This window comes from Sabethes cyaneus, chromosome 2, assembly GCF_943734655.1.
Source record: "Sabethes cyaneus chromosome 2, idSabCyanKW18_F2, whole genome shotgun sequence".
Lineage (NCBI taxonomy): Eukaryota > Metazoa > Arthropoda > Insecta > Diptera > Culicidae > Sabethes > Sabethes cyaneus.
In genome coordinates, this window is record NC_071354.1 from 57,562,191 (window position 1) to 57,576,694 (window position 14,504).

At 44.7% G+C, this 14,504-nt stretch overlaps 1 protein-coding gene across 1 annotated transcript in view; it reads right to left on the minus strand.

Moving 5' to 3' along the window:
• Window positions 1-8,077: 8,077 nt before the first annotated feature.
• The window catches only part of LOC128735462 (Ig-like and fibronectin type-III domain-containing protein 1), a 43,444-nt gene continuing 37,017 nt past the window's right edge, over window positions 8,078-14,504 (minus strand). The window contains exons 4-12 of the mRNA XM_053829945.1: window positions 12,509-13,351; window positions 11,020-11,609; window positions 10,463-10,963; window positions 9,949-10,407; window positions 9,642-9,888; window positions 9,400-9,578; window positions 8,838-9,334; window positions 8,329-8,776; window positions 8,078-8,269 (exon numbers count right to left, since the gene is read on the minus strand). Coding sequence (XP_053685920.1) covers window positions 8,078-8,269; window positions 8,329-8,776; window positions 8,838-9,334; window positions 9,400-9,578; window positions 9,642-9,888; window positions 9,949-10,407; window positions 10,463-10,963; window positions 11,020-11,609; window positions 12,509-13,351 — 3,956 coding nt within the window. The remainder of the gene's footprint in view (window positions 8,270-8,328; window positions 8,777-8,837; window positions 9,335-9,399; window positions 9,579-9,641; window positions 9,889-9,948; window positions 10,408-10,462; window positions 10,964-11,019; window positions 11,610-12,508; window positions 13,352-14,504) is intronic.

Sequence of the window (14,504 nt, forward strand, 5' to 3'; positions counted from 1 at the left end):
GAGCCCTCCGAAATGTGGGGCTCTGGGCGGAATGAATTTCCAGGTAATCTCGTTGGTTGAACACCAGTTTTAGATCTGTTCAGCGGCTTCGATGTTCAGCATGCGATAAATTCTGTTGAGAGCATGTGAGGCCCCTTTGAAGGTAGTAGCATTGTCGGAATGTAGTTCGACAATCTTTCCTCTGCGGGCGACAAGACGACGTAGAGCAGCTATGAATGCAGGAGTTGTCAAGTTACTGACTAGCTCGATGTGGACAGCTTTAGTTGAAAAGCAGACGAAGATGACCACGTATACTTTGGTAGGACCACGCTTTCGAACTGCAGACTTTACGTAGGATGGTCCACAATAGTCGACACCGCATACGAAGAAAGCACGCGTCGGCGAAACTCGCGATACTGGTAGATCGGCTGTGCTCTGCTGGACTAGAGTGGGCTTGAATTTGAAACAAGTGTGGCATTGGTGTGGAAGACGGACTTTACAAGATTTCTGTCGCCGACAATCCAGAACTTCTGGCGGAGAGTGGCTAGCAGGAGTTGTGGACCTGCGTGCAGTAGTCTTACGTGATAACTGCTAGCCAGCAGAGCAGACAGCGGATGTTTGGCGGACAGAGCGATCGGATGTTTGATAGCGTCGGATAGCGCGGCGTTACTTAAACGACCACCGACGCGAATAATACCGTCTTCGTCTACGAACGGTGAGATCCATTTCAGTGATGATGACTTGGCGACACGTCCACCATTGGTGAGGTCCGATAATTCCGCAGCGAAGCTATCGCGTTGCGCTAAGCGGCAGAGTAGACGATCAGTGTGCTGTAGTTCGATGGTGGTGAGTAGTGGAACGGACGAATAGTCTGGTGCGATTACAGGTAGCTACATTCAACCCAGAACGATGGAGTTGTGCATGTTCCCGTAGTTGCTGCATATAGCGAACACAGTATGCTACTACTCGTTGAAGTCTGCTGTATCGAGAGTAGCGAGAGAATAATTCATCACTGAAATTGATGTGTGCGGCGGTCATTGGCACAACCGGAACTTTACGCCCTTCCTCGGACGCCGTTGTAGAATATTCTTGGTCGATGATGGTCTTCGGCCAGCGATCGGGAGTCAACACGAGCCAAGGAGGGCCATGCTACCAACAAGGTGAGTTGATAAGGTCTGGTGGATTTAAGCCGCGTGAAACATCATCTGCCGGATTTTCGGATCCAGCGATGTGTCTCCATTGGTCGATGCTCTTAGTAGTTTGGATTCTGGAAACTCGATTAGCGACGAATGTCTTCCAGCGAGTTGGAGAGGCACGCAACCACTGTAGTACAGTATTGGAATCCGACCAAAAATTGACAGTGGTTTTGATTTTCAACGACGACTCGATCTTCTTGTACAGTTGAGTGGATAAGTGTGCAGCGCACAGTGCTAGCCTGGCGATAGAATAATGTGTAGACAGTGGAGTGACCTTCGACTTCGACGATAGTAGCTGCACAGTGACACCCTTTGCCGACTCCGTTCGTATATAGCAGCATGCACCGTAAGCAATCGACGAGGCGTCGGTGAAGAAATGCAGTTGAATATTGCTGACTTCAGAAGCCAGTACAAATCGAGGAAAACGGAGATCGGCGAGAATATGGAGAGTAGTGTGGAACAGTTTCCACTCAGCTTGCAGTTTCTCTGGCAGAGGAGAATCTCATTCACAGGTGACACCATCGCGCTTCAGAATCCACAATCGTTGCATAAACAGCTTTGCCTTCGTTGTCGATGGACCTAACAGTCCAAGAGGGTCGAATATTTGGGCGATATATGACATCACCTTTCGCTTGGTGAGGATAGCAGCAGGGAGAGGTAGTTGAACCTTGAAAAGAAGCTCATCAGCCGTTGGATCCCACAGAAGACCGAGTGTAGATTTTGTCTGCTCCTGCAAGTCATTTGGCGGCTGAATTGCCAGATCTTCTGGGGGGACGTTCTTCAGGACTTCCGGATCGTTAGATGCCTAGTTTTTCAGCGTGAAACCAGCGGATTTGAGCATCGAGATGATATCTTTTCGTAGAGTGATAGCAGATTTCACGTCCAATGCTCCTGACAGAAGGTCGTCAACGTAGAAATCCTCGATAACCGCTTCGACAGCGGCGGGGTACAAATGCTCATGATCCTTCACAACCTGCTGAAGCGTCTTTGTTGCAAGATATGGAGCGCTTGCCGTTCCGGATGTGACGGTTTGTAGTTCGTAGGTGGCGATTGGATCAGTGGGGTTTCTGCGGTACCGTATGCGGAGGAATGGTAAATCAACGAGATGATGCAATACTTGTCGATACATTTTCTCGACGTGTGCTACGATGGCGACGGCTTTCGTGCGGAACCTTAAGTAGATAGAATAGAGGTCTTCCTGAACCACAGGTCCAGCAAGCAGCGTGTCGTTTAAGGAGTAGCCCGACGAAGTCTTGCATGAAGCGTTGTAGACTACCCTGACCTTCGTCGTCGTGCTAGATTCCTTGAATACGACGTGATGGGGAATGTAGCAATGTTGCATACGTTTATCTGCAGGGTCTTGAATCTTTTTCATGTGTCCAAGCTACAGATACTCCTCCATCCTCGGTCCAAGCTACAGATCCATCCTCCATGATACGAATCCTTGGTTGCAGGATCTCGTTCGAGTCGACGTTCCAGACTCAGGAAGCTTCGGTCAGCGATTGATCTGGATTCTCCGAGGATGATTGCGGGATCTTCAACTCTCGGTAGAAGCACGATGTATTTGTCTGTAGAATCGCGCGTTGACGTTGCGGCGTAGAGCTCTTCGCAACGAGCTTCTTCGATAGACCGGACTGGCACGGATGGAATTGGGCAGCTTCGAGCTGATGATATGCCGTAGAGAGATAGCAGAACCGTGGAATGCAGGTAGCCGTGCTAGGTGTAGGGCCAGTAACCGCCCAACCAAATGGTGTTTCGACTATCCACGGAAGACCTTCACCTAGAGAAATCTTCCGTCCCGCGTGGAGTTCCCAGAACGTTTCGCTGCCGATGACTAGGTCGACATTTCCAGGAACGTTGAATTGGGGATCTGCGAGTGTAACATTCGACAATGTCCATGCCGAGATGTCAATCGGTGTAGTTGGCAGCTCCGAGGATGGCTGCTTCAGTACCAAGAACTGCAATTTCATCGAGATCGTTCGATCTCCCGACTCGATGGTTGCCGTTATAGCACTACTTATCTTCTGTATGGATGATCCAATGCCAGCGACAGATACATCCACAGGAGAGCGGCGGCTGTAGAGGTTCTTGGCCAACGGCTTTGAAATGAAATTCGACATCAATGCCGAATCGAGGAGAGCTCGGGCCTTGTGCAATCGTCGATGATATTGAGGACAACCGTTTCCAGTAGTGTCATGGCGCATGCAGTTTGGACTGCCATGCTGGCTTGGCGAGAACCAGAAGGTACCACCGTTTGCGAGGTTGAAGGAATCGGTTGTTGGACCATTGAGGCTAAGATAGCGGGATTAGACGATGATTCGGTAGACTGCACAGCTGGACTAGTTTGGAGTGCTGGAGTTGCGGAGACCTTTGTTGGAGCAGGGTCGTGCAGAAGCGAGTGATGCTTTCCGTGACAGGTACGGCAGGTATACTTCGAGCCACATGTTTTTGTCCGGTGACCGAAGCTGAGACAATTCCAGCACAACTGTTTCTGGGAAACCAATTTGCGTCGCTGGGCGATGGACTTTCCAAGAAAGACTTCTTGTCCAGTATTTCTTTCGTATGGAATGGTTGTCCGAACAAGATAGGGCACATCGACGAAATATCTCCTTCCCGACGCGGTGTAAAAAACGTTCACGACGTTACCAATCGGCCGAAGTGAGCTTTTTTTTAATCGAATCGAATGCTCCTTCCCGTCACGAAACGAGCCCACTTCTACGCGGTCTCGCAAATCGAGGGCGCGAACGGATTTCCACTCGATTCGCGGCCGTCTAACCACCAAGCCACAATAGCAAATTCATAAAAGCTACCCACTATCTTCCCAAGCAACAATGTGAGTTTTATTGTACTCCTATGCCAGTGTTTAAGACTGATTTTGGTCTTGAATGCTATCATAAGAGTGCAATAAAACCCAAAATGTTACTTGGGTTACGTTCTGAAATACGGCTACTGCTAGCCACATGCATATAACGTGCGACGAATTCACCGGATGCAGTCCGGGGGATCTGATGCTATCCAAAGCGGCTCGGCGAAATTGCATCAAGTAGTCCAAAGGCGCTGATGAACGACGATTGTGAGCCACGTTTCCTATCGATAGTAGCACGTGCTGATGATGGTAGCAAAATGGTGTCGATGTAATTCCGTTCACTACCAAACAATGGCCACGCAGTACGAATATTATCAGAACAATAATCGAACTTCTCCTCCAATAGAGTAACACACACCTTTGTGCACTTTCAATTGCAGTTAATTTGTCGTAAAAATACACGCACTAACAGTTTTGCCGACGGCAGGAAGTATTTCGATTAGATTGAATTTCACCCGCGATCGAAATCACTAGAAGCGATTGCCACTATGCTTCACCAGAAAATCGTCGCAATATTGTTTGCGGTATTAGAAAATGTAGAAATACTATCGAATAGCACCCGTTTTGATACTATTCCCACGCGCGAGCCAAAGGAACGATTTTACACTGCATGAATGGTTTTTTCTTCTTCCCACACCAAGCTTTACCAGCTGTGGTAATACCTTCCAGCGCACGGCCACGTGTTTCGCACTGAACGATGATAGCAATGGCGATTCCACCACCAGATGACCAGCAAGCGTTTGATCAGAATTTGGAAATCAGCTGCTGCTACTACTACTACTACTAGTACTTAGTTTTTCGCATTTGTATCTTTAAAAAAGTTTCTTGGTTTTCGAAGTGCTTTTTTGTTATTCGTAAAAAAAAATTGCATGCAATTTAATTTTCGATTTGAAGCCAAAAATCAACAATGCCTAAGAAAAAGTAGTACAAAATATTATTTAAGGAGTTCATGTCGAAGAAACAAAATTTCTATCTCTTAATAAGGGAAATAAGTTATAGTGCTACAAACTAATGCAACCCCTTAATACAAGTTTTTCTATTTTTTTGGTTATTTCCATTTCTACGTAGTTTTAATGCTCCACAAAGTTTAACATGCTGTGAAAATGAATCTTTTTGCTGAAAGAAGTGTAGCTCCACCCTTTTGGGTTTTAGAGCTATTGCAGATTTCGTCTAATTTTCAAACAACTTTTAATGGGGCTTTAGTAATATGCGTAGTCAATGTCCGCCACTTTACGTACTGCAATGTAGTTGTCAATGTTTCACTTCATATGTATGTCACGGTGGATCACGGTGGAACATTTGAGGAAACGGCGAATGAAATTCTCAATTTCGCATGATTTCTTTGTTCCGAATCAAAATATACAAGAAAAAATGTTACCAAAAATAATCAACAGTCACGTGCATGTCTTGCGGTGCTTACTTGAGACACTCACACCCGTGCATTTTTGCTGCGTAGAAATGAAAATAACAAAAAAAAATTTTGAAAAACTAGTATTAAGGGGATAAATTAGTTTGTAGCACTATAACTTATTTAGTTTTTTCGACAAAAATCCCTAAATAACATTTTCTATTACTTTTTCTTAGGCATTGTTTATTTTTGACTTCAAATGAAAAAGTTAAATTGATTATTTATTGACCCACCCCCTTAATGTAATTTTTTTTTGGAATAACAAAAAAATACTTCAAAAACCAAGAAACTTTCCTTAAGACACAAATACGGAAAATTTAGCTATTTCCCCGCAAAAGCTGATGTCCGCCTTTTTTTTAATACGTCCCACTGTGCGAAGTGTAAGAACGATGAGTGAAACATCATCGCAAAAGCTGATGTTCATGTTTTTTGATTCCGTTCCACTGTGCGAATATGTACGAACGAGGAGGGAAACATGATCATACACGAGGGCGAGGTGGTTGTCAGGTGGAAGTAGTTCTTCGATAAGCATCTGAATGGTGATTATAACAAAAGCAGGCGAAACGGAAGTCAACCTGAGAGTTTCAAACGATAGTATCGTCGCAGATCCCGTTCACGAAGAGATCCGGTAAGAAAACCGACAGCTGTAGATTAATAGAGCCTTCGGAACGGACCAAGTTCGGCAAACTCTACAAAAATGCTTCAAAAAACACTAGAAATGGTACTTCTTTGTATAATTTCCAGGATTTAGGCGGAGGAGAAACTACCGGAGGTGTAATTATCGCACCATTACGCTGATCAACACCACCTACAACGATCACCCAGATCTTATCTCGCCCTCTATGTCGGATGTACTATTTTCGTGGATTCCAAGGCAGCATACGATATAGTCGAGTGCGAAGAACTATGGCAGATAATGCACGAGAACGGTTTTTCAGACAACCTGAAGCGACTGATCAGAAGCTACTCTGGTGTACTACGTCCGTGTTTTGATGGCACTCTCGATTTTTTTCAAATCACGTACAGAGATACGGAAAGGGGATGGACTGTCCTGGATGTCGCTAAACGGAGGCTAGGAGGCTTGGGCTAAAAATTAATGCCTCGAGAACCACATGTGTGGTAGGAAGAGACTTCATAGAAAAAATCGATCATCTTCCACGGACAGTGACTATTGAAGGCGATGAATTTTGAAATGGTTGGTAAGTTTATACGTTTGGAAGCTCTGGTAATCGCCGATAATAACACGAGTAAGAAGATTCAACGAAGCATTTAAACTGGAAGTCTACTTTTCCCTCCCGAAGAACCTTCGGTCAAGGAGCACAGAGTTGACGATGTACAAAACGCTAATCATCACGGTAGGCTGTACTCTTCAGGGATAGGGCGATAACTGGAATATATAGGGGTCTAATATGCCAGATTACCTAATACGGTCGAAGCTGTTGATCTGTTGATTGAGTTACAATCATTCAAAGCGTGATCAGTTTTTCCGATTTTAGATTTCCTTTTCACCCCCATAACAAAACTTAGCAGCTTTTAAAATTTCTTTCAATAACAAACAGTAAAAATCGTATTTTTCTACAAAACTAACCGTCTTTATTGCTTCTCTAGAGGTTTTCTTTCTTACGAGAATTCGATCATTTCCTATACAAATGTTTGTATCGTAGCTTACCTACTCCTCAATATCCCGCATATCGTTCTAATGGTGTGTTGAAATATCCTGTCACATGGATCGTATGTACAATGTAGACACTTTCAGTATTTCCAATAGTAGCAGTCCGACATGGTTGCAATGACGAACTAACTTATTAAAATAAGAATTAAAACTAAATTTACCACGCCGATCCAATGTGTTTTGGCTTTATTACGAAGCCTCACACTTTTTGCGACACTTGCCAAACACACATCCCTAAACATAGTAAAAGTAACTGATTTGCTAGTTTCACATTTTCAGTAGAAGTACTCGCTTGCATTAGTTGCACCGCCATTTTTTAACAATAAATATCTAATTCTTGAGGGTATGGGTAACTTAACGAATTATTGCCACTGGTTTCGCAAACCGCCTTACAGGAGATTTGCTGTTTTGTCCGCACTTCGTTCTATTAGTAAACTGGCGTCTACGATGAAACCTCGGATTTCATCGTTCTGACTAGATCGTTGTTGATGCTGGTGGTGTTGGTATTGGAGTCCTCCATTTGTCTCATTATCGTATGTTGGTTGGCTGGTGAGTGCGTCTACAGTTACAACAAAGTCTCGGTTCTATGGTAAACAGCGGTTCATCTGCGGCAAACAGCCGCATGTTTTAGGTGATGTGTGTTAGTGCTACTTTTCCTCAATTTAGCTTGGTTTAAAATCTGTACCTTTCGCTATACAAAATTCGACTAATCCTATATAAAATCTTAATCAGCACCTAAAAGATCATCACCATATCGCAATCACAACTAGTACAAAAAACAGTTGACAAACAAAAGAGAACGAATGGATACCACCACACAGGGGATCTCCAGTCGGTTCTCACTTTCATGCTCGTACATCACATCTAAAACTGTCCATCATTATTTATTTACAAGTACACTTTGCGTTTTGCTTCTTTTAACTCTCTCGGCTGAAGGGAGCAATGTGAACCAATTCCTAAGAAACTAGTCTTTTGAATCCAGCTCGATCGTGGCCGAGCTTAAGCTCTTCGTACAGCGATGGGTTGACCTCCGTTGCCATAGGAACCACCGAGCTGTCCAGCCCCAAACCGGTCGTGGCCGTACCGTTGGCCGAGTGCAACGATTCCTGCCGCCAGTCTGTGGTGGATTGTCCGGAAACGGCGGGAATCTGAATGCGTTAAGTTTATTTTATTGTTCGAAAAATAAATTCTTAAATTGACGTTTTACCTGAACATGTTCCACGTTCATCTCGCGGAGATAGCTCGGATTTTCGAAAGCAACTCCTCCGTTAGCCTGTTTCTGACCGATTTTCCGCTTTTTCATAATCACCAACGCTGCAATGGCGAGTACGATCGCCAAGATGCCTCCGATTATACCGCTGATCACGCCTGCATTCGAAGATTGCGATGCCGACGTGATATGGTGATCACCGAGAGTAAAACGTAGCGGTTCCGAAAGAACGGAAGCCCCGAAGTGGTTTCCGGCTTTAATCACCAACTCGTACATAACGTTAGGCTTGAGACCTTCTAGCTTGATGCTAGTTTCTTTAGCATCCAGGCGACTCGTTCCCAGACCACTGATTACGTTAGACAAATTGTCGGTCACCGGTTCCATGTCGTGCCAGAACAACCGATACCCTTCGACGGTGTGCGGATTCTTGCCTGGAGGATCCCATCTGGAATTGAAAAATAATGTTTCAAATCGTCATATAAAGAATGTTCTTCCGAAACAATTACTTGATCATCACTTCTTCGTCGTTCAGAATTTGAACTTGTAGATTCTGTGGAGGTCCGGGAAGGCGTTCGCGATTCTCCTGGAAACATCCGACGATGGTTCGGGTGTGCTGCAACGCACAAATGCCCGGTGGGTTGATCGGTTCTCCCCGACACCAATTCAGGCACCGTCGTGGAATGTCCTTCGAAGCGCAGCATCCTCGATGATCGGAACCATCGGCAGCACACTTCATCAGTTTATCGAAGTCTACCAGACATTCCGGCCGGTCGATTACACTTTCGATGTCGATGTAGAAGGAGCAAGCACTCATACAGGCGGACGACACGTTCTGCGCCACGCAGCACTCCGATATGTTAGCGGAGGCTGCGGTGTTACGAATTCGCACCGAAACCGCACGTGTTGATGAGCCCAGAGCATTTTCTGCGTGACAGAAGTAGTCTCCAACTTCCTGTGCTGTTAGTTTGCTGATCGTCAAGGTCATCGTATAAAGTGAGTTATCCTGTATGGAAATACATTAGCATAATACTTTAGCACGAATTCTTTTGGGAATTGAGGTAGACTTACATCTACATCGTTTCGCATTGACATGTCAAAATTACCGCCTTGGATAACTGGAACACGGCCGTCGTGGTCACGCCAAAACATTGTCTTTGGAATGGGTCGCGCTCGGACAGTACATTTAAGGTCAACAGATTCACCAACCGACGCTACGGTGATTCCAGATGCTTGGATCCGCGGGGCAACTAAGGATTAATAGGTTCTTATCAAACTGAAAACTTTTTCAAATAAGTTAGGAAAATACTTACAGCTTATATTGACCTTTTTGGAGGCTTGCATGGGAATGCCGTAGCCGTTGTCTGCGTAACATGATATGTGCTCCATATCGGTGGTTACGTTGTGTATCACGGTAATCATATGTCTGGAAGTGTCCTGTCTAACCAGATGGCCTCCGACGTACAGGGAAATTGTTGGTGCCGGATTTCCCAGTGCCAAACACAGTATTGTCATCGAACCACCTTCTGAGATTATATCCGATGGATGAACCGTTGGAGGCTGTTCAAGAGGAATTTGGCTTAATGAAAGGTAACAGTATTAGAAGCAATGGAAACTTACATCAACGAAGGCAGGTAGTGCCGGATCTGTCCAAGCGACCAGTGTTTCCGAAGGAAGACTGGTTCCTTTAGAACCCAGGGCTACTACGTACACGATATGCTGGGTGTTTGGTTGTAAGTTAGAAATCCTAACCCATAGCAGGCGGGTGTCGATTACGGTGAAGTTGTTGGCAACCTTGTGGATTACCCGGTAAGTAATGGTTTCATGGGGGTGAGAGAACTCCGGTGGTTGCCAGGCGACTGTGATCCAGGTTGCGCTGTGTGAGGAAACCGACAAAGAATGAGGTGGCGAAGGAGCACCGTACACTGTGCTGGCGGCGTCCGTACGTGACGTATTGATCAGCAGCATGGACGACGGAAGAGATGATCCGTGGAGACCTCTAGCTATTACGGTTATTCGGTACAGTCCTTTTGGTTCAAGATTCGCAAGTTCTATTTCAGTTTCCGTTGTATTCACCTCCTAACAAACGAAATGATTTAGGTATTTGGCAACGAAGAATCAATTGAGTACTTACATTATCCAATTTAATGATAGTCTCGTACATGGTCATGTTGTTCACCTTACCATACTGGACAAGATAATCCGTAGCTTGCGTATCGGTGTTATTCGGGTCGACCTCCGACGGAACCCAAGCCAGTGAAATGCTTGTATTCGACACCGAAGTAACATGCAGGTCTTCAACTGGGGCCGGAATATGCCCAATTCCCTCCTCAAAACATTGAATGATGTTTCCGGCGTACGGTAGACAGTCGGTTGGAGATTGTGTGATCACTCCCCGACACAGGGATTGACATTTCGGAGGTACCGCTCGACGGGCACAACAAGCTGAATGGTCCCGTCCTCCAGCACTACAGCGTACGATGGTTCCGATCTGACCACGGCAAGTGTTGCCAAGCTTTTGCAGGTCGGACATTTTTACGTCGTAACTGCACAATGGAGCACACTGCGGCAGCAATCCGGACGCGTGACAGCAGGAAGAAATGTTATACGTTGGAATGATCGGCTCCACTACATTCTGTGAAATAAAAATCTTTTAGTGATGTGCTCTGGGTGCCTCTATCTGAAAGATACCTCTCTCTTGGTCTGGAAGACCAGACGTGGCGAAGGACCACCCTTTCCATGCGCGTTGGTTGCTACTACGAATGCCTCATAATACTGGGCAGCTTCCAAGTCTTCCAGAATGACGGGAGGTTGGTCTTTCTCAACGACGCTATATTCTTCTCCACTTCCTAACCTTCGGTAGTGCAAGTGATATGACGTAACAGTATCCGGGAGGATTTTCGGCGGTTTCCATTCTAGTACGACAAAATGTGATGCTATCAAAGGTGTCTTTAGCTTAGATGGAGGACCCGACAGAACTCCGTATCCTTGCAGCAGGCAACTGCTATAGTCGGACATGTACTGCAGACACTTGAAGTAGTTGAAATTGATGGTTTTTACTGTTCCCGAGCAAAATGCCAGGCAGCTGTCAGGGATTCCACGTGATTTACAACATGACGTATGGTCAATTTTGTTGGCCAAACAACCGAACGTGATATTCGCCCAGGGAGCACAAACCATTAGATCGGGTACTTCGGTGAAATCCGCCTTTACTGGATCACACATTTTATCCAGACAGGTACGGTGAGTAACACCATTTTTTACGCAGCAACCCCGTACGTCTATTGTTGAACGAAAAGAGAAAAAAAAGAGAATTATTTCAAGTAAGCTTTCGAATTGAAATATTCTTTCGGGGTTGTAGGCACCGAGTACTGAGAAACAGCAAACGCCGCTATAGTAAGTAATGTAGAAGAAGAAAAGCGACAAAAAAAGCACACGGAAGAATTTCTCAACCATAATCCTCTCGAAATTACGGTGCAGCAAAACCTTTTGCTCGCCTTTGATGTTTCTGCCCCAGTTGCTCCGGATGAGACCATCAGCCAGCAGTAAAGTGTCTCGAGCAAGATGCTGTTCCCCGTCTACCCGGTTAAATCGTTTACTTGGTTGAAAGATGGTGCTGGATATCATCGCCCACCGCAGTCGACGGGGATTATATTGTTCGGGCACGGCGCGGGTATGATCAGAGCACTGCACTGTGTGGCACCTCGTAGGCGAGGAAGTTCAAGATGGCTCGATGAAAAACCCATTTCCAAAGTATTAAAGCCTGTCGGATGTGGCATTAGGAATGATGGAAGATTTGTTTTCTTTTTCGCAACCCACAATCATCTTGTGGGAACATTGTTTTAGTTGTTGCTACTGGTGGAGGGAATTTTAACCGGTGGGTTAGAAAATGTGTTTATTGAAATTACCGGGATTATGTAGCGAGTTATTATATAGGTATAATACTCTGCCAATTGTTTGCTTTCAACTTGAAACATTGAGTTGGAATTGTTGAGCAATACCGGTTGAACTGCACAACACAATACGAAAGAATAAAAACGGAGCAGAATTAAAATTAGTTTTTTAGTTAGTTTATTTCTAAAACTAAATAAAGTCTAGATAATAATAAGCTAGAGTTTTTCAATTTCCCTCAACAAGATTGCATTTACAATGGCAAACAATTTTTAGGCATAAAACTCACCTGGCAAAATGGGCACAACGGCCACACTCGTCTGCTTGCTGCCGCCTCCGTTCTCCAGCGTGAGTGCACGAATCCTTATGCTCGGCAAACTGGAGCCAAAATCGTTATGGGCACTGACGGTAATCGTGTACATGGTGAACGGATCCAGATTACTGACGATGGCCGAGCTTTGATCCGCCGACACTTGAATACTTAATAAACTATCTTTGGTAGCATTCGCCAGGAAATCCTGGTCGAAAGAGTGCAACTTCGTTGCGTTGATTTGGTAATACTTGACTGTTTTGGCCAGCCGCTCGGGTGCGGACCAGCTCACCTGCAGAGATCGTTCGGTCAGTGCTTCCACGGCAACCGACTGCGGTTCGGAGGGTAATCGCTGGATATTGTCCAGAATGCACTGCAGCCCGGGAAGCGTGTGCTGCACACACGAAACGCGCGATTTTAAAAGATCCGTAAAAGGAGTGTATTCACCCCGGCACATATCCTGGCACAAATCTGGAATTCCTTTTTCCACACAACACGGCACGTGATTTCTTCCATCGGCCATACATTTCACGATATTGGGGAAATCTTTTTCGCACTGCTCCGGCTCCACGCCGGTGTTCCCTTCCAGAATGTTATGCAACACGCAAAAACCCAGGCACGCTTCACTGACGTTGGTCGACTGGCAGCAACCGGTAAAATCGTGCAGGACACGGGGCGCCGCCGCCGCTATCTCGTCCGGCGATATTTCCGCGTCGTCATCCTCGTCGGAAAGCTCCTCGGCATTTGTCTTGTCGCCGGAAGTGTTTGATTCGGACGTGGATGATGATGATTCAGTCGTGCCCGCTTTCTTCGGTTTCTTAACTGCAAATGAGAGCCAGGAGGAAATGGAAATTAAACGTGAGATACCGATGGGAATTGCTATCGTTGGATTATAGTTTTGGAATGCTGTGACTTCTTCATTGTTATACTATATTAGCTGAGTACTCGATCTTGCTCGAATTTAAAAACTATCCATGGAGTAGAGTAGAGCTAAAAATTGAGAGGACATTTGCTTTTGGAAATCAAAATAATAAGCCAGATTGTAACAAAGTGCTTTCGTTGAATAATTTATTTATTTTCCAAAATAAGGCATTTTTACTAATTTGAATGTTTGAATGTTTTTTTTGTTTATAGGAGACTAAACCACCAAACGGGGATGAATGTTAGGCCAAACGGGTAGAATGTTTGCTATGATAGTGACAATATTTATAATTCCATTCCATTGCCAATACATTTGTTTTTTTTGTACTTCTATGGTGGACCATAGAGATTACAATTTGCATTATTTGTTACTCAAAGATTTAATATTTTTCACTCACAATTGAGTAAGTCAGAAGAAAAGGGGTGTTAGTGACAGAAAGTAAATTTCGAGAAAATCAGATCCAAAGTTAACATCGTTTAGGAAATTCGTCAGATTATATAATAGAAAACTAATGACGCACTATGGTTGTGTTAGCTTTACTTTATTAAATTCTATTGAAATCTTGGAAAACCACTTTGATTTTCAGGATTTATAAGATAGTTTTGAAAATGTTATTTGCACTTACACCCCTTTCCTTCTCAGTTATGCACTTGTATCCCTTTCATTCCAAGCGATTATAGGAAATTACTACTTGGAGTGAAAAGGGTGCAAGTGCAAATCCTGGAATCATATTACAATAGTCTTCATTGAAAGGTAGGTTAGCGGGCAGGCAGCAGTAGTTCAGGATTTTCTCGCTACGTGGCGCTAGTGCAGATGTAATATTCTTGTATAGGCTGTATCTTACGCTATTTAGAAAGTTGCAGTCTTCGGGAAGGGTGTTCAAATGACTGTCATCTCGGAAATGACACTGAAAATAGTTCAGAATATTCTCAACGTGCAGCGCTGGTGTACATGCGAACTCGTTTTATTTGCTATAGCTTATAATCCATGTAAACTAAGGTATTACTTTCTTAGGCCAAGATGTTTGAGTAATAGCAGCCTTGCAGATGGTAT